The sequence below is a fragment of the Arachis hypogaea genome, chromosome 8 (assembly GCF_003086295.3).
Source record: "Arachis hypogaea cultivar Tifrunner chromosome 8, arahy.Tifrunner.gnm2.J5K5, whole genome shotgun sequence".
NCBI classification, from domain to species: Eukaryota; Viridiplantae; Streptophyta; class Magnoliopsida; order Fabales; family Fabaceae; genus Arachis; species Arachis hypogaea.
Window position 1 is genome coordinate 48,073,844 of NC_092043.1, and position 26,332 is coordinate 48,100,175.

Genomic DNA, 26,332 nt, shown 5'->3' on the forward strand with positions numbered 1-26,332 from the left:
TTCTATGTTTATTGCTAAATTATTCTTATTAAATAAGAAGTGTTATATTTTTTATTAATAAAATAAATTTAATTTTTTATTTATTATATTTTATATTAATGATTTATATATTTAGAGTATAAAATTTAAGATTTAATATTTATAATTTAAAATTTAAAATTGAATTCCTTATTTTTTCTAAAATCCACTAACATTTATCGTTATTTTCTACGATTTACTTTTGGAGAGTTTATCAAGATTTAAATTTCTAACTTTACAGATAAAATCATGTTATTAGTTATTATTACTATTAAGGGAAATTTCACAAAATTTTTACTTTTTAAATTTCCATATTTTAACAAAATTTTTATTTTTTAAATTTTCATATTTTTAATTTTCCTTTTTGAATTTACGTACACTAAAATTGAACAATTTTTTTTTCAATGTAAAAAGTGGAGTTTTGGTATGGTTGTGTATATCACACCGCTCACACTTGGCAAAAGTTCGGATCAATTGGTTAAAGTATTAAATTAATAATAATGGAGTCTAGGTAGAGAAGACCTCACACTTCCCATAATGTTGGACAATACCTGTTCTATATTTTTAACTTTTATTTTATGTGTAAAAAATTGTAGTAGGTGCTGCTGACAGAAGTAATGGGAAAGTTTTATTTTCTCTTATAATAATAATAAAAAAAATGGCTAGATATAATAGTGTTCTAATTGATTAATAAAGAGAATGACAAGAAAATGTTTTAGTTTTTTTTTTTCAACGTGTTAAGAGTAGTGTCGTTAAATAATGTCCTCAATTCATTTGTTTTTTCTTTTAAATTAGTATTATTTTTTGGATAAAAACAAAAGCAGACTTGTATTCTAATTAATAAATATTCGTCAATTATATTTCTTTTATTGGTATAAAAGATATTGAGAGCAAGAATTATTTGTAAATAATATTTTAGAGAAGGGATGAAAGTCAAATATCGAACGTTACGTTCTAATTAATAAGCATGGTTATTTTTTTAAATATTGAGAACTCCATCTTTATTTATTATTTTTCCTATTGATTATGAACACCATCTTTATTCTTACTTGTATGGATTGAGCAAAACCTACCCAATGCATGTATCTCTCTCAGGCGTGGGTCTTGGAATTATTCCAACCTAATTTAATTTACTCATACTTAGATTCATCAATTCAACGACTAAATCTTTAAAGTGATTTTTTAGATTTACGATTTTTATTATTCTAATTTTTAAATTAAAATTATCTATAAAATTTAATTTAAAATATTATATTGATCTCTAAATTTTTTTAATATTAAATTAGTGAACTAAATGTTAAATTAGTTCAGACTTATTATACTAGACACATAATTAATTAATAAAGAGTGTCATTATTTTGTTTTGGTATTTAAACAAGATAAAAATAAGAAGAGAAAAAAGAGTTTATATAATATGTAAATTATTATATATTTATATCTCTATTTATTTTCTAAAATAATTTTAATTTTGTCTTATTTAAGAATTAAAACAAAAATATTGTAAGTCAAAATTAATTTAGCATTTTGTTCGCGAATCAACGTTGAAAAGGATTTAGGGATCAATATGGTGCCTGATGTTGGATCTCGGAGATTAGTACACCTAAATCAGTATAATAAATTTTGAATTTGAAAGACTAAAGTAGTGAAAATTGTAAATTTTAAAGACGATTATAAAAATTTAATCATCACTACACCTACTAAAAGAAAAGCTAATTGAAAATTTTTTAATTAATCCAATAAGAAGAAACATTACATTTTGTTCAATATTATTGTAGGATTAGCTACCAATTGAAACAAAATTTCAGTAACTCAAACCCTATTCAAAAATCAACAAATCCTAAATACAAAAAATTATCCTTTTAGAATCAACAAAAATTTTAAAGAAATATAAAAAATTAATATTTATTTTACTGCCATAACAGCTTACTTCTACTTGATTGTCTTTTTACCTTAGCTTCGTTGTTTTTGAAGTTTGCCTCCTTCCCATATATATTTATTGGTGTCGTAACTGGAGAAGCAAGAATGAAAAAGATGAAAGGATAAAAAAGATCAAAAAAGAATATGAAGATGAAGTAAAAAAAAATAAAGAGTTAGAAAGATAAAGGAAGAACATAAATGTAAAATAAAAAAGATAAATGTTAAACTAACTACTGAAATTTAATTGAAAAAGATTAAGAAAACACATAATTAAAAGATTTTTTATTATAACAAGTTGAAATTTGATCAAAAAAATATTTTAATTTTTTTTAAAAAAAAAATATATATATATATATAATATCTTCTATTATGTTTTTAATTAACTGTATCTATCTTTTTAAACACAAAATAAAAATATTTGATCAATTTTTATTCATTACTTTTAAATATAATACAAAAATATAAAATTATTAGATATTATTTTTTTCTCTGTCTTTGTATTTTTGTCTTAGCTATAATATTCAAATATAACGAGAGATTATTAGAGATTACTATCAATCCAATCTATAAGTTTCAAGACTCATTTCTTTTCTTTTCTTGTTCTAAAAATATATTAGAAGGATAAACATAAAGCCACTGAGAAAGGCACACCCGCTTACCTTTAAGATTTGAAGTGATAATCTTTAACTCATGGTTAAATTCTTACTAAATAAAAAGCGATTTGTTTTTTATTAATTAGATAAATTTTAATTTTTAACTTTTTATATTTTAAATTAATAATTTATATTTAAAATATAAAATTTAAAATTATGGTTCAAAATTTAAAATTTAGAGTTTATAATTTAAACTTTAAAGTTCAATAAACATTGTATTTTTTATTTTTTTCTGAAGTGCACTAATATTTATCATAATTCTTTACGATCTATTTTTTGGAGATTTTTTTAAGATTTAAATTTTTTATATTACAGATAAAATCATGTTATTAGCTACTATTACTATTAAGAGAAATTTCATAAAACTTTTGTTTTTTAATTTCCATATTTTCTTTTTAAATTTACGTTCACTAAAATTGAACAACTTTTTTTAAATGTAAAAAATGGAGTTTTGGTATGGTTATGTATATAACACCGCACACACTTGGCAAAAGTTCGGACCAATTGGTTAAAGTATTAAATTAATAAAATAATGAAGTCTATGTATGGATATGGAGAGAACACCTCACACTTCCCATAATGTTGGATAGTACCTGTTCTAAATTTGTAACTTTTATTTTATGTGTAAAGAATTGTTGGTGCTGCTGAGTGCTGACAGAAGTAATGGGAAAGTTTTATTTTCTCTTATAATAATAATAATAAAAAATAGCTAGATAGTGTCCTAATTGATTGATAAAGAGAATGACAATGAAATGTTTTAGGTTTTTTTTTCAGCGTATTAATAAATATTCATTTTGTTTAGATAAAAAAACAAAAAAGCAGACTTGTATTCTAATTAATAAATATTCATCAATTATATTTTTTTTGATAATATATATTTTTTATTCTTAAAATTTATTAAAAATTTTAAAAATATTTTTAAATTTTATTTTATTTTAATTTTGTTTATAAAATTTTTAATTTGTATCAAATTAAATATATTCGTGACAGTTAATTTTTCACAAAATTTAGGACCAATCTAGTAATAATGTATGATAATTATATCTGAACATTCCGCTACACATTCAAATAATTTTATATCCAAATTCATCCAAGTCATTTAATTTACGTTGCGGGATTTCGTCGTCTTCTTCTTCTTCTTTCTCCTTTTCTTCCTCCCCCTCTTGTTGCTTCTTCTTCTCCTTCTCCTTTTTCTTCATCTTTTTTTTTATATCGTCATCATCACTACCACCATATCACCACATCTATCTCCTCCTCCTCTTGTTTCTTTTTTATTTGAATTTATTTGATCTCCTCCTTCTTTTTCTTTTTTCTCCTCCATCATCATTAACGTCATCACCAACAATACCAACATTTTACTAACATCTTTATTGATTCTGATTTTCTGTGGTGATCAAATGAACCAAAATTATGATCAAAACGAAACCATTATATAATACCAAATGAACAGAAAATGGTTCATTATATAAATTCAAATTCAGAAACACCTGCGTCTCGAATGAATCAAAAATATTATCAAAACAAAACTATAGTATAATACCAAAAATAAATCGAAATCGTCCATTATATAAATTCAAATTCGATGATAACGATAACGACGATACATATTAGAAGAAGACAATGACGATAATGATGATGATGATGATAGAGGAGAAGAATGAAAAAGAAGGAGGAGACGGAATTCTAGTAGGAAGGGGAGGAGAAAGAGGTGTTGTTGGTGGTGACGGTAACGAAATTGAAAAATAATAAAGAAGAAGAAGCACATAGGAGAAGAAAATGAGAAAAAGAAACGCATAACTCAAATCACTTGGATAAATTTTGATGTAAAATTGCTTGAATGTGGAGAATTACTCTATATATATCTAATTTGTTTGTATCGAAGATTATTCTTGTAAAATTGTTGCTAAATTGATTCTAAAATTTTTAAAAAATTAGTCCGTTAAAGATATATTTAATGCAATTTAAAAAAAATTATAATAAAATTAAAACAAAATATTTTTTTTTTAATTTTAAACAAATTTAAAAAATAAAAAATATATTTTATCTTATTTTTTTATGGGTATAAAAAATATTGAGGGCAAGAATTATTTGTCAATAATATTTTAGAGAAGCGATGAAAGTCAAATATCGAACGTTCTAATTAATAAGCATGGTTAATTTTGTTAAGTATTGAGAACTCCATCTCTATTTATTATTTTTCCCTATTGATTATGAACACAATATTTATTCTTACTTGTATGGATTGAGCAAAACCTACCCAATGCATGTATCTCTCTCAGGCGTGGGTCTTGGAATTATTCCAACCTAATTTAATTTACTCATACTTGATTCATCAATTCAACATGACTGGTTGGTACACCTTCTAATTAAAAGAAAATCTAGTTGAAATTTTTTTAATTAATCCAATACACCTTCACCTTGGAATAAATCTCTCCTAATCTTGTGCCTTTGCTATCAAATTTTTTAGATAGAATTAACTTTTGCTACATATGATTTACTATTTCAATCCATAATTAACTCGGTTTAAAAATTAGGGAACACTTCAACAAAGGCACTAAAAATGTTTTTATTTAAAAACGTTTACATGTAGTATGATATTATTGGATATTTTTATTAAATCGGTTAATAATTTTTTTTAATAAACCAGAATAAAATCGATTTATTATAGCAATAATAATAAACCCAATTATCTACACTATAATTATTAGACCCAATTTGATCCAATCAATTTACATAATCTAAATCGAATCATGTTTAAATTTTTTATAAAAAAATAAATATATCCCTGATTTTTGTTTAAAAAAAACAATAAAAATCATGATCTAGTGGGTTATATAATTAATTGGTTGGTTCAATCGGATATGATAATAATTGGGTTTATTGTTATTGTTATAAAAAAATCGGTTTTATTCTAGTTTGTTAAAAAATTTAAAAATAACCGGTTCATTAATACGTTCAATAATAATGCGACACATAAGTGTCTTTATAAAAAGATGTTTTACGCATTTTTATAGGAGTATCCCCTAAAAATTAAGTTATTAGGTTACTGATTTAGCAAATTAATAGTTAAGTTACAAAACATGAATTTCTGACATGACCTAATTTACAAAATTGGTAAAATAACTAATTTTCATTAAAATTGGTTAAGTGGAATTGGATAACTAATTTTAGTGCTATTAAATAAATAGAAAAAAATTTTTAATAAAAAATATATTTTTTATTTTTTAATTTTTTTGATAAATTTTCAATAGTAAAAATAAAATCACTAGAAAAAAATAACTTTTTTGATAAAGTACATTTTATATCTTTTTTAAAAGGATTTTTTTTAAATAATGTTTTTTATAATAAATAAATAAATAAATATTTTTATATTATTGTATTTAAATATAATTAATAAATAAATTTTTTTACATAAAATTATTTTTATTTTTTTATTTTTTTTAAATAATTAAAAAAATATTCTCTTAAAAATTCAACCATACAATCCCTTAATATAACTCCAAGTCGATTTCAACTAATAACTGGATTAAAATGACTAACAGAATTAGTTATTTTCCGGTATAATCAGTGGAATCGAATCGAACCGAATTTTATAAGTATGGGTCAAATTGTTTGAAGGAACATACAAGTTGTCTGCATGAACACATCCAGATCATATAGAAGGCATATAGTACATAAACAACTGTCACAAAAAAGGACAAAGTTATTTAGAACTGTTTCAAAATTAATTTTATCATATAATTTCACATATTTGGACCCTACAACACAATCGTGCAATGAAGCTTGTCAGGGTATGGCAGAAGCAGTTACAATCAAACCATTTTAACAATTTTTAGTTTCTCTAATTTTAAAAACTTTTCTGACCTATAAATAATTTACCGAAATTCTTGGATATACTTTATGATTATATGCTACTAGAATACACTTTTTTTATTTTTTATATTGGGTTTAGAATGATATTTTTGAATTATAAATTATTATAATGTTAATTTCAAATGTAACACTGTTTAATTTGAAATAAAAAAATTAAATTTTTTAATTTTTAAAAGATATAAAAATTGGACCATTTAATTTTAAAATTGGACCGTTTGATTTTTGTTTAAAAAAAATTAAAAAAATTTGTACCTTTTAGTTTGTAATTTTGTATACCTTCGCAATTTTAAAAAATATAAAAAAATTATAATATTTAAATATATCACTCGTCTTATTTTTATAGAAAAAAAAAACCGCTAGAATGATTTAAAAAGTTAAAATCAAAATAATACATGTTGCCATATAGATTTTTAATTATTGTTCATCTAGAGATATTCAATGATGACAAAAAGTGATGACTACTACTATAATTATTTTGAAACATTATTGAGATTCAATGATGGCAAATAATACATAGCTATAGATTTTCTCAACAAGATGTTTGTCATATACACAAAATTTGAATTCACAACCTCGTATTTAAAGGAATCAACCATATACTATATATGGGAATTACAAAAATTTCAACTTATAAATTTTTATTCCTAAAATATTTTATATATTCATAAAATGTATATTTTGAATTTTTTAAAATTTGAATTCAAAATTCTTTAATAATAATGTAAGTGTTTATTATCTTGACTAATCACATATTTATTGTTATTACCTAGAATAAAAAATAACATATACACAGAAGAAAAACCACCAGATTAATTATTATTTATTTGTGTATAAATATATGTATAATTTAATTTATTTTTAATATTTTTATATTTTAATATATATTTTATATTAATGATTAATTTTGATATATACTTAATTAACACGATTAATTTATAATAATTATGTTAGTATTTTGTTGGTTCTTAGAAAAAAAATCTAACAATTTTTTTTGTGTTGTCTACTCAATTAAATGGGAAATAAAGTCTAAAATCTTGTCACTATTTTTTATTTTCCTATTTTTTTTCAATAGATTAAACAATTATATAAATAATGCATGGGCAACAAACTAAATAATAGATTTGTGTCGGCTTCATTAGTTGTGTTCTATAGTCCCCCCAAGGTGTTGCTGTAAGTTGTCCTTGCAATAATATCAATTATAAATAGTAGTTGCATCATAATAAATTAATAATGATGATGGAACCTTGGTATTCCCACTCTTCACTATCTTTGTAAAAAAAACGTAATTTTAATATACTAACAGTATAAAATATTTTACACAATTGTATAATTATATTCGTTATTTTGAATTACTATTTATATGATTAATATTAAAGATAGTTATTTTTACTGATGTAATATTATATCATGTATTTAGAAACACGTGTAAAATTACTTTACATTGACTGTGCATTAAAATTAAATGCTTAAAAAAAAAGAAAAAAATATATATGTATATTTTTTTTCATTTGTATTGGTTTTTATTAAAGAAAAACAAATGTAAAAAGAAGTGTTAAAAAATTTATCAATATATAACATTATTTTTCAACTTAGTATATTTTTTATAACAACTTTATATAATTAGAAATTTCACAATATATAAATTCTAATAAATTAGAGATATTTCTTAATTAGTAACCTAATATAAGGTGTGAAATTTATTAGTGTACATATCATCATACTCAAATAAATAAATAAATAAATAAATAAATACTTCTTTATGAATATGTCTTTTCACATATTATCTCACTGCTTATTTTATATTAAAAAAATAATTTATTTTAAATAAAAAAATTTTGTGCTCTGAATAATTCACACTTATTAATTATTTTCTATAGGAATATATAGGACTTAAATTCGCAATAGGCAAGGCTGCAATGTGCTTTCGCTATCATGTGAAAAATTTCACTGCGAATAATAATAATATCACATAAATTTAAGTAAATATAATAAAAATCAACCCCTGAAGATATCATCATCATGTGATAAAATTTAAAGATTTTGAGTCTATATTATATCATATATATTTACCACACAGAAAAATTATTCAGTGACCTAAAAGTATATATAAAGAAACTAAGGTCACGTGAAGGTGAAGCAACCCATTTAGGGTGGACCAAGTCACTATAAATGTTTTTAAAAATGCAGTAAATTGCATTATTATTGCATTGAATTATATGTTGCATGCTACCATAAACAAACAAACAAAAAGGGTGAATTCTAATTGAAGCAGAAAATAGTATGATTTTAGAGAGACTCCTATATTTTTATTAGCATCTGAATAAATTCTGTTAATTTAAAAACAATATTTCACTGTCGCTTTTTTTTATTTATTGGTTATGATAATATTTTTTATGAAATTATCTTATTAGGTGTATATTAAAATTAATCACTAAAATTAGTTTTCAAATCATATAATACATATTAGAATATAAAATACACATTAAAAATAGTTAAATTATATATATTTATGTATAAATAATAGTAACTGAATTTAATAACTGATTTTAATATACATAATTTTTTTTATGATAGTAAATAATACTTAATACTATTAGGATAGTTAATATATGTTTTAAAAACTTTTATATATAATTACATAATCTACTTTTAGTAGTTGTAAATTAAATTTTATTATTTTGTTTTTTTTTTCTGTTATGTGTCACTTTGATCGAATAAATAATTATTAAAAATTTAAAAATTAAGAGTAATATAAAAAATCAATAATAAAAATCTTTAATCAATGTAGAAAATGATAGTTGAATAATTTGAAACACTTTTATATATTTGAATAATTACTAATTTAACAATAATACCATAAAAAATGAAAATTGACAGGTATTATAAGATAAAATAAAATATAAAAGGTAAGAAATAAATAAAATAAATAATGATTAATTTAAAAATTTACTAAATATACATTAAATATATTTTAAAAATACCCAATAAATTTTCTCATAAACAACAATAAAATAAAGAGAGTTATGAACAAAAAGAACCAGAAGAAGAGCATGCACTACTCTTAAATTGGCAGCACTTTCAACCTTTCTGCAAATGCAATCAAAACTTTACCAATGAGAATGCAGCAATTTAGAAAAACGATGATATAACAGATTCTGTCTTCTAGTCCTAGATATCCAAAAAATTTACCTAAAAGTTGGTAAAGGAAAGATTTGTACTATTAGATTTTTTTTTTTTTTAGGGTACTAAATTTTTCTATAGACACATCCTAGTGGCTAGTGGCACTCTTTTTGAAATTCACTGAGAAAACTGATTAAGGAGTTAAAAAGATATATATTCAAATTTCAATATATAATTGATTAAGGTGATAATTACTTTAATTTTTTAATTGAGATCTTAAAGTGGTTTTTTTTTCTTTTTTTTTTCTAAAAAAGGGTCTTGTTGAAATGTTTTTACTTTTTACCTTCTTAGTGATGCTCCATGTAAGTAAGATTGAATTAGTCAAATTACTGATAAAAAAATTATAATATCATTAATTTAAATGAAAGGAAAACTCATGATATGAACTTTTTTTAATTTTTTTAATTTTTGGTATTGGAATTTGAAAGGCAGCCTCTGATTCCATTCTCACATTCAATAGTGATTGGTCATTTGGTTGGAGCTATATAGTAAATGTTAGGCCTTACATAAATTCATGAAATCAAAAGAAAACAGCTCCTATATGTGAATTATGAAAACACTATCATTTTGGAAAAGAAATCATTCTTCAATTCTACTTAGTAGGGTCGCCTGCCTAAACAGTTCAAAATTATTACTTGTGCTAGGTTTCATGGTTATTCTATATAGTAAGTAAACAATACTTAAATGTTAAGATTTAAGATCTTGATCCCGTTTATTACCTATCTTTAACTTTGTTTTTTATGTGGGAAAATTTGTCCAAAGATATAATATTATTTTTTACATAAATTTTATAATTTTAGAAATGTCAATTTTCTGGTGACAAATTATTTTGGTGTCAAATTTATTTAATTTTTTTAAAGATAAATTTGTAATATTTTAAATTATTTATTTTCATATTATTTAAATTAAATATTAACTTTTAATTTTATTTAGTAAATTAAACACCAAATTTTAAGCATATAATATAATATACTTATAGAAACATACAAAATTTGTACTATTATTTTTTAAATATTTTTTAATATACATTAATAATCAAAATACAATCAATTTTTATAATAATATAATATTTTTTATAAGATGTCAAATATATATTTCTATATGTATGATAACTAATTTTTTGTGTATATATAACATAATTAAAAAAAAAGTACAAAATACCTATTTTAGTATAAGTGAGTCTTATATACTCATTTTTAACTTTAAGTATATTAATTAACACACATTAATTTTTTTTAAATTACATAATTCTAGAAGAAGAAAAATGGGTACATTGTTTTGACAAAATTCCTTTTTTAGTAAATCTTAAAATGATTATTACAAATAAAAGATATCCTAAAATAGATATTACTTTTTGAAAAAATAAGCATTTTTCTCTCCAAACCAAACACACACAAACCAAACCTTTTGAGTCATTAAAGAGACAAAATCATTACAATAAGTTAAAATTAAACAAGTCACTACTTACATGTCATAACCACCCTTTGATTTTTTGTTTTTCACTTGCAATGTAAAATTCTAAATTCTACACCCTTTTCAAGAACACCATCACTTAGTAGTTATCTTTCTTTGGATCCTTCTATTTAATCAAACCATGACAGTTAGGAAAAAATTCCAATATATTGTTAAGAATAAGAAACTAAGAATCACATTCCAACCATTTCATTCTTCTTCTTCTTCTTTCTTCCTCTTGCAATCTCCGCCTATTACTCTTCTTGTAACAATTTCATTGTTCATTGTTCAGTGTTCACTCCTCCTTCATTCTTGTTCTTGTAACTAACAATAATGGGGTTGTTCAAAGCTAAAGGAACTGTTTACAAGGCAGTGAAAGATGTGGACTTGGGTCCTTATAGCACTGAACACTATCTCCAAGCCAATGTCAAAGGTTTTCAGTCATTGCTCTTCAAAAATTTCATTGAATTCTTGTTAGTTGTTGTTACCAATTTGGTTCTGTTTCTTAACTGTTACTTAAACTCTGTTCCTTTTTATCTGTTAATGTTAAATTGAGTGACAGTGACAGATAGAAAGAAAGTGATTTAAATTTTTGCTATTTTTCACTTCTTCTGTTTCTGATTATCTGTCACTTTGAAAACTCGGTATGTTTTTGTATCGAATTTTTGCAATGATGGATGAAAAAGTCAGAATCTTGGGTTGTAAGTAAGCCTTGATCTTGTTTTCGATTCGCAGCGCCACGAATGACTGGGATTTTGATCAAGATTTTCATTGCTATCTTGGAATGTCCCATACTTGGGACCTTGCTATTGTACATATTGAAAGGAAACAATCTCATTCATGATGTATGTTCTTTCCTCTTTCCTCCATCATCATTTATTACAATAATAGCATGCTTTTGTTCTTAATCTTTTCCTTAATTTTGTTCAGCTTGTTACAAATGTGGATTTACAAGAGTCACCTCTCTTTGTTCCTTTACATGATTTTGAAGGTTTGTTACTTTATTTGTACTGAATTTAGTTTCATTTCTTGAAGTTGTTGAAAGGATTTTTCTGATTTCAATTATGATCTTACAGATAGGAAAGAGAAAGAAGTGAAATGCATAGATTCAATTTCATCTCCACCAGAGAAAGTTCAACTTGCAATTGATTGTTTGCCTAAATCTTCTTCTGAAGAACAACAAAATTCTTTCAGTAGATGGACAATAATGGATTATTACAAAGCCTATAGCTCAGGAAACACAACACCATCAATGGTATTTCGTCTTTCGCTATATACTCGATTCGATTTCTTTTATCTGTCACTGTCATTTTGATCACTTTAAATGAATAGGTTGCTGAAAAATTTATAGTTGCCGTTAATGAATCTGTGAAACCTCCACTCCAAATGGGATTCTTTATTGACTACAACACTGATGATATATTGAGACAAGCAAATGAATCAACTCTTAGGCATAAAGCAGGTATTTTAGAATTTCAACTTGGTAATAGTACTAAGTAGTATATAATTTGTGCAATTTTAATGATTTTGATGCATACTATATACTTTTCAGGGGAAGCTATATCTGTGTTAGATGGAGTACCTGTTGCTATAAAAGATGAAATAGATTGTTTGCCATATCCAACAACAGGTATAAAAAAGTGTTATGATATTTTCTCTCAAGGTTTTGTTACTTAAGCATCTAAAAGATGGTGTTTTTATAAGGGGGAACAAAGTGGCTGCACAAAGAAAGGCCATGTGAAGACGATGCTTGCTGCATTAAGCGTCTGAGATTATGCGGCGCAATCATTGTTGGGAAGACTAATATGCATGAACTTGGATCTGGAACTAGTGGGATTAATCCACATTATGGGTAAGTGCACACCATGTGTTTGTTGAAATTTTTAAACTGAATTGGTTGGTGACAGGAACATGTTTTGTGTATTTGGTTCTATGTAGGCCTGCTAGGAACCCTTATGATAAGAATAAGATTGCAGGAGGTTCTTCAAGTGGTTCTGCTGCTGTGGTTTCTGCAGGATTGTGCCCTGTTGCCCTTGGGGTTGATGGTGGAGGTACTTGATTGAAGATTTTTTTGTATAATATAGGAACTTGATTGCAAATCTCCAAATTATAAGAACTTAACTAAAATTTGAATGAAACTATAGAGATTTATAATGTAAATATAGCATGGAAGACCAAAGAAACTAGGATTCATTATTGACTAGTAGCATGGATATGAGCTTTGATAGGGCATTGGGCCATCTTTGCTTTATGTTACTGATTCCATTTAGTGGGATAAGGCTTAGTTGTGGTTATCCTACCTAGTATCTGCTTCACTCCAAAGTGATACATATGAATTTATTAAGTAATTCTTATCTCTTTGTGAATGGATAGTTTGTTATAGTACATATTAAACCAAAATTTGGTGAATTACTATGATAGTTTACTTTACACTTGTTCAGGATCTGTAAGGATGCCAGCAGCTCTTTGTGGTGTTGTTGGTCTGAAACCGACTTTTGCTCGCATACCTCATGCCGGGTGTGTATCCATCTTGTGTTATCATGTGTTACTGAAAGGATTGTATTGATTTAGAGGACTAATCTTACTGCTACATTCAGAGTTCTACCTCTAAACTGGACAGTTGGCATGGTTGGGATACTAGCAGGCACAGTTGAGGATGCAATGATTGTGTTAGTAATGGTTTCTGTGATTATTATTTTAATTTGTTTGAAAATTTTTATTTTCCATGTTTTATCATAGGTTTTAATGATTCTTGTGCTCTACTGTTTGTAGTTATGCAGCTATCAGTGGTGAAATTCCATCCGATAAGCCGTCCGGTACACCAGTAAGAACTTGTCTTGCCTAATCTCTAATGATTTTGATAATTGATTGGCCTTTTCTAAATTGATTCTCTTCTTTAATCTCTCTGAATTTTTCAAACCATTGTGTAATACTTCAGTCCAAGATAAACCTCCCACTGCTGAGCATGACAAAGTCTTTATCAGGCATAAAGTTGGCAAAATATGGAAAGGTTGGAACTTTTTTTTTTTGCTTAAAACATATACATTATTCATTCCTATGTTTAGAAAAAAAATATTTTGTTCTAACATTATTTATGTTCATTATGACCACTAATTCCATCAATTAGTGGTTTGATGATTGCAGTGATGATGTCAAATTATGTTGCTCCCAAGCTTTGCTCAAACTCCAGAATCATTATAATTGGAAGGTACTTCAAAACAATGCTTTTGAATGTTGGGTGATTTTGAAAGAACCTGTTGGAAAACAGCATAGACAGCTAAAATTTTCATTTTCAAACATACAAGACTCTAGATGTCACCATACCAGAGATAGAAGTGATGCGCCTCGCACATTACACGACAATTGGATCCGAATGCTCTGCTTCACTTGGTTCCTTGAGAGAAAAGTATGCAATCTTATAAACTCTTCGCCTTCCTTATATTGAGTGAATATGATTGCTGACACCACCAAATTACTACCTAAAAAGGAATATTGCAGAATTTGGAGGGGATGCAAGGGTAGCACTAAGCATCTATAGCTCCTTCAGCAGCTTGGAGTATCTTAATGCTCAAAGGATCAGGTAAGACATGGCTAGTTTCTCTTGTAACTAAGTGATCAAGCTCAGAAATTTAGGGTAATGGAAGTGAACTTATAATTAAGTGAAACACTTAATGTTCAAACTCCTTCAAAGATTTAGCAGGACAGTAATCTAGTCCTTGAAAAACTCATTTTATGGATCAGATTGATTTCTCAGTATAAACATAAGAAAATCCACAATCATGCTGTCGCGATTTAAAAGCGACAGATTCAAAATGAGACTAAAACATTTTGGCCAACATGAACAGGAACCGGCAATTGCAACTTCACATGAAAATATTTGCTGAGGCTGATGTGATTGTGTCACCAACAACAGGGTTTGAATATCTTTCTCAAACTTCACAATGCATAGCAGTTTGTTCATAAATCATAACTTAGTAACACATTTGTGTGTGTTTGTCACAGTGTGACTGCATATTCAATTCAAGATGATGCCCTCAAGACTGGTGAACTTGATTACATCAATGGAGGTACATAAGAAATTCATTTGTTAAATGACATTTAAGCCCTGCATGTTACATATAAATAGTACTAACTACTAAGCACTCAAATATCATCAGCTGCACTTGTTCGTTATTCCATAGCTGGAAACTTTCTTGGATTTCCAGCAGTCACTGTTCCGGTATGATTATATTCTCCTTTACTAAGTCACATAGCATAGGGTACTTCTTCTTGAATGTGTAACAACTTAAATTTCAATACTTTAGGTGATATTGGCCTAACTGTATGCTATGTTATGTACATTTGTGAATCACATTTCATAGGTTGGATATGATAAATTGGGGTTACCTATTGGTCTTCAGTTTATTGGAAGGCCTTACTCTGAAGCAACATTGATCCACTTGGCATTTGCTATGCAGGTAAACTTTCTTTTAAGAGGATTGTTCATATATATATATATATATATATATATATATATATATATATATATATATATATGTTGTAGTATATGAAATATAATCTAATTTAATAGATTTGATGATTGTTGTGATGATATCAGGCCATCTGCTTGTACAAAAAGCCAGGGCAATACTATGATTTGCTTAGAAGATAATAAATAAAAGGGAAGGAATATCAGAAGAAACAACTGTTTTTCCAAGCAAAAGGGGAGCCTTGTTGTCTTCTTGTATGTCCTATGGAGATTCTTTTTCCCTTTGTTTCATATTGTTTCTATTGTTGTCCATGTTATTTATGTAAAAGGGAATCAATCATCTATTCCATGTGAAGAGAAACTAAAAGTTTCTAACCCTTTTTCTTCTTCTTGGTATTTATATGTACCTTTCTCTTCACATATTCTGTGGCCTAAAAATAAAAATAATAATAATAAATACATAAGGAGGTTTATTAAGATTGAATTAAGCATAATAACAGCTTTGTCATGCTAAGTTATATATGTCTACCGCATTTGTAAAATTTTAATTATAAACATGTATCATATTATAATTTTGATTCTGTATTGGATATTTTCGCTTTCGTTTTAATGATGTCATTTTATATACATTTTTTTCTATCTTTGTTTTTTTGGTCAAACATTTTTTTCTATCTTAATTCTACATAAATTTATTAATCAATCATATAAGTGTTACTTTAAGAGGCAAATACAAAAAAAAAAAAAAAGATGATTATTACTTAATTTTCTTTTCATTTTAAACCACAATTTTTTTTGGGTTGGAAGGGGGATTTTAAACCTTAGTGCGTATGATATGAGTTATGACAATAACTTTGAATGTTGGGCCATCAAATCAAGTTGTTTCATTCATCAAACCACTGTAATTACCAAGACATAAAGCACTTGCAAAAGACCAAATTTTTTATTTCAAGGTTTGTAGTGACGAAATCACAACACGCCATAATAACAAGGAACTTCTATGGTGCTAATAGCAAAAATAAGCATGTGATGATATTTTTGTGTGTCACTATAGAAATGCAACGCGTGGCTATTGATCTCATTGATTGTTACTGAGTAACTGGTGAACTAAGTTTTCGTTCTTTGTTTGAAAGAAAGTCTCATTTCTTGCAGTTAGTTATTAAGTATAATTATATGTTTAATTAAATGAGGTATTTGAGCTATTAGTTAAACAAGAAAATGAATATAAAATTTATGTAGTGTACTAAAAAAAGTTACAAAAGCTTACTTTATTATTTGATAAATGAGGCTAGCATATATTGGAATATAATTGTGGAAAAATTTGAATTTTATTAAATACATATAGAGTATATATATAAGACAAAATTGATTGATAATATTTATTAAATACTAACTACCTCAATTAACTAAGTTTTTTTTTTTCCAAAAAAAATTAGAACTTAGAAGTGAAATTCAAATCTATAACTTCTATCTTAGTATGGAGAAATTATATCATTTGAGTTATAATTCGTTAATATTAACTAAGTTATTATTGAGTTAAATTAGGGAATCCATTTTTTAGCCAAAAAATATTTTTTATTTAAAATATTAAATATTAAATTTTAAATTTTAAAGTAAAGTATATTTTTTGTCCTTAAAATTTGCTAAACCTTTTAAAATTATACTATTTTATTTTGTTTCAGAATTTTTCGATTTACATCAAATATATCACTGATGATTAATTTGTCAAAAAACTTAAAAGATCAATTCAGCAACAATTTTACAAGAAGAACTTTTAACATAAATAAATCAGACATAGTTATTATATATTATTGATGGATTAGTCCTAAAATTTTTAAAAATTTAGTTGTAAGGAGTATATTTGATGTATATTAAAATAAAATAAAATTTAGAGGTATTTTTAAAATTTTTGACAAATTTCAAAGACACAAATATATTTTATTCTAAATTTTAAATTCTAAAATTTAAATTATAAATCTTAAATTATAAGTATAAACTTTGTATCCTCCTTAAAACAAGAGTTAAAAAATAATTTTATAATAAAATAATTAATATTAACTATTTAAAAATTTATTTTTTATATTTATTTTTTATTATTATGTAAAAGAAATAATTACAACTGAATAACAAACACATTTAAAAATAGCTAATATTAAATAATCTACATAAATGAAAAGACATATATTTAAATTCAAATCTGAATAAATTAAGTCACCAAAAAAATATGAATAAATTAAATATAATATTCTAATTTTATTCTTGAACAGAGACTTTTTTTTTAAACCCTAAATTTAACTTTTTTATTATAATTGTTTATTATATTATTCTAATATATAAATAACATTTTTCTAACACTACAATTTTTTTCCTACTTATGATTATATTCATATTCATGTGTGTAATTTATTTATATATTATATACCATGCAGTTCAGTCATTGTTAAACAAAAAAAACCCTTTATTATTATTTAGTTAATTAAATAAATATTACCAACCAATTCTATCTTACATATAGATATATAGCTAATAATAAGATTCGAAATTTTTTATAATTATATTCTACTATATACGTCAACAAATAATAAAGCAAATTTTTGTAATATATTTTTGGTACAATACATGATTTTTATATTAATTTTTTTGTTACCACTACAACTTCTTATTAAATTTTTAATATGGTCCAAATATTTCATTTAGTTAATCACATGATTAACCTATAAAGAATGAGTGACTATCTTTTAAACAAGAAATGGGAACATAACCTACTAACTACTCCGTGTTCCGTAAGACCGTAATAATGAGTAAGATCAATAGCCACGTGTTATATTTTAGAGGGACACATAAGAACATCATCACATGCTTATTTTTGCTATCAGCATCATAGAAATTCCCTAATAACAAATGATCTACTAACCCTTTTATGATCGAAATAAATTCCCTCGGCTAATATGAGACCATTTGGATGAACTTTTAAAAAAAAATAGTTATTTTTTTAAAAGATTTTTTAAGAAAATAAAAATATTTTTATATTTAAATATTTTATATAAAAAAATTTATTTATTAATTATATTTGAGTATAATAATATAAAAATATTTTTTATTTATTTATTATGTAAATTTTTTTTAAGAATTTAAAAAAAAGATATAAATTATAGTTTCTCAAAAAAATATTTTTTAAATTTTTCTAGTATTTTTATTTTTACTATTAGAAATTTGCCAAATACTTAAAAAAAGATTTTTTTCATCAAAAAAGATATTTTTTTATCAATTTAATGACACTCAAATAAGCAAATAGTCTAATAGTTATCTTATTAATTGTTGAAATGATGAAGTAATAAAGGAAGCTCAAATGTGTAAGAAAAAAAGCTCAAATATGGAATTCATGTATAATATATAATTTGAATAATTACACTTCTACTATACAAGAAATGCTTTTTTCTTATATGTAAAAATATATAACTTTGGTGTATATATATTGTGTATACATATATTGTTTATACATACATATTGAATAATTATTAAACATCATTTACAAATTACAACTCAACCTTATGTTTTTCTTTTTTCTCCACCATTCTTAGTTAATGAGTTCCTCTTTTGCTGACACTCTTACTTCTTGGGTGGAACCTACCAAAACTACTGAGATTTTTCACATTATTAACAGATTGACTACTAATTACTGAAACTGATTGTTCAGAATCTCTTTTGGGCAAACTCAAATCACTGATTTTGTTGTTGTTATTATTATTATGTAATTTCAACTTCTCAACACCCTTATTTGGTGTGACAGCTTCACAAGCCAAGTCCATAGGCTTATCTGAATCAACAAGAAAATCTTCTAATGTTGCAAGGGACTTTAATTGTTGTCCAAGTGATTCAATTGTTTTCCTGCACTCAGAAAATCTACTAGCTGCCAATGCAAGCTCCTTCTCCTGCAACAACAAAAAGAAAGATTCCAAATATAAAGAGAAATGTTTTTGTATGCTTATTTCTCATTCTAGATCGAGCGAGCCGACACACATGTCTCTACCATTAGACAGGGTGCAAGGCCTATCTAATGGTAAAAGAGTGTGTGTCAACTCGGTATATAAGGAGAGAAAATGCTACAATACTCCAAACTTGAATCTTCTTATGCTACAAGCCAAGTTCCTTTTTTTCACTAACATAACTATCTTAATTCTCATCTCAAAAATATATGTGCAAGTATCATTAACTTTTGAAGTCTCAAATTTCTATCTAGTCTAAAAATTTAGCTTTCAACCAACAGTATTCATCATAGAAAACAATATGTTCTGCATAAAAAAAAGGCTTAAATTATTGAGTTCCAATATTGTGTAAACTAGAAACTTACCTGTCTTAACTGTATCTCACTGCTAACACCTTCGCCGTGCGGTATCTCGGCGTCTCGATTGAGTCCACCTTCATACTTCATAATCAATATCTCTTTCTCCAACTTCTCACACTTAGCCAAATTCTCCATAGACAAAGCTCTCTCTTTTTCAGACATTGCTCTCTCCTTTTCAATCTCTTCCTCTAATTTCTCATACTTGGACAAATTCTCAGCAGACAAAGCTCTCTCTTTTACAATCTCTTCCTCCAATTTCTCATACTTGGCCAAATTCTCAGCAGACAAAGCTCTTTCTTTTTCAATCTCATCCTCCAGTTTCTCATACTTGGACAAATTCTCAGCAGACAAAGCTCTCTCTTTTTCAATCTCTTCCACCAACTTTTCATGCTTGGCCAAATTCTCAGCAGATAAAGCTCTCTCCTTTTCAATCTCTCCATCCAATGAATTTATTTTTGAAATCAATTCTTGCACCTCAGTTTCAGCAACCTTTAGTTTTGACTCAGCCATCTCATTCTTCTCTTGGCTTGCTTTTAGTTCTTCACATGCTTCTTCATGTGATTTTTTCACAAGGTCTAACTGAGTTTGAAGCTCTTCTACCTTCAACTCTGCTTCCTTTATTCGATTCTCCGACACCACGAGCTGCTTCTGGCACTCAATTAAACTTGTCTCTAACTCAAGCTTATGTGATTCCACTATCTCTAGCTTCTTTTCCAATTCAGCATTCTTTTGAACCAATGCTTCCACCCCAGATTTCATTGAACTATGCTCAACATTAGGCCGGTTCGACGAATGTCCTACAACAATAAAACCACTTCCACTTTCTGTATCTGGCATTGCAGCTAGCCTTTCCATTTCAAGGAAATCATCCATCAAATTGATCTCAGTTGAAGGTACCATAAGATTCTTTCCAGCAGAGTTTTTTAACTGCTCAACTTCTGCAATTATAGCCCACGAATCAGAATGGCTCGGCTCATGTTCGTTTGTTTCCCAAGCACCTAATTTGCGCATGTCGGTTTCAACTGCCATTAGTCTCTCTCCACTATCTGAAGTGCTATCTGTTAAAGACTCTACATAGATTGAAGAAGCAGTCATAGACCTTTGATCATTGGCAGATAAGTTTTTTCGAGCTATGGCCTTAAGTCTTCGGCACTCAGCTTCAAGCTTAGCAACCTTCTTTATACTCTCCAAATGTTGTTTGCTTGCTGCTTCAGCAGCTTGTGTACTCAAATCCCTCTCAGTTAATCTGAGTTCTAGTTCTTCGAGCCGAGAATGAAGCTCGGCTTTAAGAGTTGAATTTTCTTCCTCCACATCCTCAAGCCTCTGCTGAAGTTGAGTCTCAATCTCAGACTTCTCGGATTCCCCTCCGTAAGGAGCAACTTCATGGATCTTCTTCTTCTCTTGATCTTCTCTAGCTTGTCTAAGCTGCCTCATACACTCCTTGAGTGCTCCATCAAGGTGACTAACTCGGTCTTCAAGAACCGAGTTATTCTGCTTTGCATCATCAAGTTGTTTCTTCAAACTTGACAATTGATTTTCTGCTTTCTCCCACCCTAAAGAAAATCAGAAAGCAGCACATCTTAATAGTCATTTTAGATTTTCCAAAATAGGGAGAATTATAATTTCTTGATAGACAATGAGAACAAACAAATACCCGAGACAGCTTCTTCAGCAACTTTGGCATGTTGCTGTACCAATTCTTCTTTTGTACTAATCTCTAAGAGAGCAGAAGATAATCTTTCTGTTAGAATCTTCACATCAGATATTTCTTCTTCATTTGGCTCAACCTTAGACATGACTTCTGCTGATTGATTCATTTGTGTGCCATATACCTTTAAGTCAGAAGAGAACAAGGTTACAAAAAGAAGAACTACTACTATTACTACTACTCCATTATGATCTTGTACTTGTAGCATTCTTAATTCAACTACCCTTTTGCAATAAGAATATTGTTCTATACTATTCAGTGTTAAAGCCTGAAAATGCTACAAAACTAACTACACCAACTATATAATCACACAATGATAGCACACAACTGAAAAGGTAGTACCTGATCATCAGAGAATCGTTCCAAATGAGGCGATTGTGATCCAGAGCTCTCTGTTTCGCCGGGACTTTTCTTTCGCCATAGCCAACTCCTTCTGTCCATCTACAATCTGTGCAAACCAAGGCCCTTAATTGTATCACAACACCATGAATGTCACAAAAATTCAAAACTCTTATTATGCAGGGGGCAAAATCAATTGAAGAGTTGATTGGTTTGGCAAATTATGTAAGCAAAGATGAAAGTGGGAACTAACTGTTTAAGGAGAAGTAACTTGAAAAGAAGATACAAGTTTGTTATGAGTCTTTGCTTAGAATACACGTTCCAGTTCAAATTCCCATCTACCTCCATTTTTAAAAGGAGTTTATCTCTATATGGATCAATGGTCAATTCAGAATGAATTAAAAAAAAAAGATGGAAACTTTGCAAGACCCTTTTGAAAAGTACTTGTGAAATAGAAAGAGACTATTCCTTAACCCTCAAAAGACTCTATAACTAACAAACAAATCTTGCTATTTACACTACCAAACACACCCCAAATTCACGCCATGGAAGAGAGAGGAAGAGAGAGAAGGGCTTATCTATGCAAAATTGAGAATCTACATGTGTGAGAGATCTGAAACAGTAATAGGAAATTAAACATCATGGCTGAGAGTTTGAGAGAGAAGCAGTGTTATCTATCTAGAAAGTAAGAAGGTTAAGGTTGATCATTGTGTGTGATTGTGGAGAGAGAATTAAGAGTAGTAGGACCATGAAGATCAAGGTTTGTTGTGAGTGACACACAGCAAAAAGTGGATGATGATTCTCAGAAACTGGTGGTCTCCACAGAAAACAAAATGAAAGGAAGAAAGTTCACTCACCACTATTGTTTCGGGCTAAATTTTTTACTAAAAGTATAGGTTGACAATTAAAATATTAAACAAAGTGAATAATAAATATGTTTAATGTTCAATTTATTAAGTGTGCAGATAGTTATCCTAATATAAAAATTTAGGTGGGTAATTTAAGATGTAGTGTGTTTTTACTTTATTAAACCAATTTTAAAATTTATTGTTTACATTGTTCACAAAAATTATTGTTTATCTAATAAAGTCCAATTTTTATATATGAATAATTTTAATATGAAAAATATTTAATCATTTTACTATTTTAAATCATTGTGATAGTACTACAAAACGTCATTTTGTAATAAAAAAATTTTAATTATAAAAAAACAAAACATAACTAATATTTTGTTAAAAAATATTATTTTAATTGTAAAACACAAAACGTCAATAACGTTTTGTAAATGGTCATAACAGTGTTTAATACATAATTTAGTTCATCATAAATGATTTCACACCTAATAATACAATATTAAAAAAATTTCTTGTTTCGAGTAAACAAAAACTAAGTCTTACTTTTTATCAGAAAAATAAATAAATTTTCAGATTAATTAAAAATATAAAATATTTAAATTTTTTTAAAGAATCGATTTGTCTCTATATAATTTGAATGAAAAAATTTAAATATTTCTTATTTTAAAAAATTATAAATATTTTTATATTTTTAATTAACTAATAATTAATGTGTTTTCGAATTAAAAAATTAAAAATTTATTTATCTTTTTTTTCTATTTGTTTACTTTGTTTCAATGTTAAATTTAAGTGAGATTATATTATAGGTATAACTATTTACTATCAGTTTTAAATTAAAAAAAAATAATATCATGACTGTCAGATTTTTTATAATTAAAAAATTTAGAATTAAATTTTTGTTATTTTTCGGATGAAAAAAAAAAACTACATAAAAGTTCAAACAAATTCATGAAATATCACTTTTTTTTTTTTTTACTTTGCGGTGGTTTCTGTTTTTGTCATTTTGTTGTTGTGGTGTTATGGTGCGATAATTGTGGTGTGGTGTGTTGTGTTGGGTGTACTCTCTTTGCTATAGTTAGTTTATTATGCTTATGGCGGCGGCATTTAATGAAATCTCAAGTCTCAACCACCAATTCACTCACCTTATATATAACTAGTTATTAGGTACCGAAAATTTATTTGAAACAGGAATTTATATATGAGACAGGGGAAAGTGATGAATTTCGCTGCATTGGAATAGCAAGGTGCAATAATAATATATAGAGGAGGTACTAGAATCGTTATATGAAGAGAGAGAAATCCACGACCAAACAGAAAGGATGTCATAGTTCTTAAATGATATGGTCTTTTTAGACTATTTTCAATAAAAAATTCATCTCAATTTTTATTTATAATCTATTTATTACAAAAATAATTTTACGTCAATTTTTACGTCATAAATAATAAATAAAATAATATTTAAACTCTGTTTGATAACAAAAATATAGAATAATAAACAAAGACATAAAGACATAATAATATATAGACATAGATATACACAAATTTTTTTATTGTGTTTAGTAACAATATACACAACAATACATTAATTTACATTTACATCAACATAACAAATTTACCTTCAACAGTAATACCATTATCACCACTATTATCAACATCTACAATTACCACCATCATCTATAACCATCATTAATACGAATATCAGATTCATCATCATCATTTACAAATAATTAACAAAATGTCACGACTATCTCGTTACGACTAGACGGTGACGCCACTGCGATTTTGCTGTTATGTGAGAACTGCATGGCGACGGCGCTGCGACTGTTGTAGTGGTAGGCAATAGATCTGGATGAGTAGCAAAGAGTGGAGGCAGTGACGGTGGTAGAAAAAAGAGTGATGGAAGGAAGAAGGTAGTGGCAGAAGAAGATGAAGGAGGGAGGATGGATGAAGGAGGGACACAACAATAGAAGAAGGAGGAGGATGGAGGAAGAAGAAGGGAAGAGAAAGAAAGGGTGTTGAAAGGTTTCTGGCTTTCTGGAGTTAGAAACTCAGAATGAAGAAGATAATGGAAAAAAAGGGGGTTAGGGTCAAGGAACATAATTGGTATTTCAAAAAAAAAAAGGGATAGAAATGTAAAATTTTGTGTCTAATCAATTGTGTCTCAATGTCTCTACTCGAGTGAGAGACACTAAAAAGTAAAAACATGTATTTCATGTACATTTGTGTGTCACCGTGTCCATTAAAAATTTGTGACTTAACAAACAAACGATGGACATGTACCACCGTATCTATCTCTTTGGTATACATGGACACCAACCAAATGCACGCTTAGTTAACAAGACACATACATAGAGATATAAACACAATAGTACATGTTCATTGTTTATTTGTTGAGACATAAATTTTATATGGATACAAATAGACACAGAAACACACAAATATATAAAATTTGTGTATTGCAGTAGGAGGTGGAATCGTGGAACACAAACTTTAGACATAGACATAATCTTCTTTATATTTATTTTTCAATTATACCTTTTCAGATCTTTTTCCTCTTTTTGGCATCAAAAAGACATTTTTCTTATTTTTTTTTCTATTTTTCGCCTCTCTTCCTGCCATCATTCTAAATCACTTCCGTCAGATCTTCTCTTCCTTTTCTCCTTCTCACCCAAATTACCACTATACTCACTTCTTTTCCTTCCTTTCTGCTACCCAAACAACTGGTGCTCTCTTTCTTCAATCTTTTTCTTTCTCTTTTTCTTTGTTCTATGGCTATTTCATCATTGTCGTCGTTGCCTTCTGCCGTTGTTGTTTCCAGATTTGTCTTTTTTCCTCTCCCTCTTCGAGTCTGTCACTGTTGCCTCTCTCTATTCATTGTCTTCAAATCCGCCACAACCTCCTCTCTCCCTTTGTCTCTTCGAGTTCGCCATTGCCACCTCTCTTCCGTTTACTCTCTACACACTCTTCTGTCATATTTGTTTTAGTTTTTTCTTTTTTTTAAAAAAAAATTAAGAGTTGTTGAATTGATTATTAAGTAAAATTTTTACTGTTATTAATGGATGATTTATGGATGATTTGGTTGTTAAAATTATTGAAATTTTTTAATATTTGAATTATTTATTTTTTATCATCAATAGTGATAGATGAGAAAAATAGGTGGCGATAGATGAAAAATTTAGGTGGTGGTTGTGAAGATAAATGATGAGGGTATTGACTTTTTAGTATTTTTTTTTGTCTTGTATATTTATTTTGCCAAACATAAAATATGTACATATATATTTTGTCTCTATGTCTTCTAAATTTATGTCTTAGTGTCTTTGTCTCTTGGTAAACACTACCAAACGTAGCCTAAAAACTTAAAAAATTTCTCTTTTTTTTCATTAGGAGGAACTAACTTTAGTCTCTATTGTAGTACTATTTAATTAATTAATTAAAGTAATTAAATTTAATATAATTACTATTTTTTATAATAATATTTTTTAAATTTATAAATTTAAAAATAATTTACTGTTAAAAATATTAATATTT

General features: G+C 26.8%; 2 protein-coding genes across 4 annotated transcripts; one reads left to right on the plus strand and one right to left on the minus strand.

The window, feature by feature from the left end:
* Positions 1 to 11,085: 11,085 nt before the first annotated feature.
* LOC112707973 (fatty acid amide hydrolase) lies at positions 11,086 to 16,151 on the plus strand. The gene is made up of 20 exons (XM_025760038.3): positions 11,086 to 11,526; positions 11,829 to 11,938; positions 12,024 to 12,084; positions 12,170 to 12,348; positions 12,426 to 12,555; positions 12,646 to 12,723; positions 12,798 to 12,945; positions 13,032 to 13,144; positions 13,535 to 13,610; positions 13,691 to 13,762; positions 13,866 to 13,917; positions 14,032 to 14,103; positions 14,221 to 14,301; positions 14,399 to 14,499; positions 14,581 to 14,673; positions 14,939 to 15,007; positions 15,096 to 15,160; positions 15,251 to 15,312; positions 15,455 to 15,550; positions 15,691 to 16,151. The coding sequence occupies exons 1-20, from the start codon at positions 11,427 to 11,429 to the stop codon at positions 15,742 to 15,744; spliced, it is 1,812 nt and encodes a 603-aa protein (XP_025615823.1). The 5' UTR covers positions 11,086 to 11,426; the 3' UTR covers positions 15,745 to 16,151.
* A 2,827-nt stretch (positions 16,152 to 18,978) lies between these two features.
* On the minus strand, positions 18,979 to 22,852 carry LOC112707974 (filament-like plant protein 3). Of its 3 annotated transcripts, none has more exons than XM_025760041.3 (5): positions 22,204 to 22,811; positions 21,954 to 22,059; positions 21,558 to 21,735; positions 19,910 to 21,456; positions 18,979 to 19,490 (listed from the first exon to the last, which is right to left on the minus strand). In XM_025760041.3, the coding sequence occupies exons 2-5, from the start codon at positions 22,050 to 22,052 to the stop codon at positions 19,140 to 19,142; spliced, it is 2,175 nt and encodes a 724-aa protein (XP_025615826.1). In that variant the 5' UTR covers positions 22,053 to 22,059; positions 22,204 to 22,811; the 3' UTR covers positions 18,979 to 19,139. The 3 variants fall into 3 exon arrangements, with proteins under 3 accessions (XP_025615826.1, XP_072057657.1, XP_025615825.1); XM_072201556.1 differs by having other exon boundaries at positions 22,482 to 22,808; XM_025760040.3 differs by having other exon boundaries at positions 21,954 to 22,852.
* Positions 22,853 to 26,332: the final 3,480 nt, after the last annotated feature.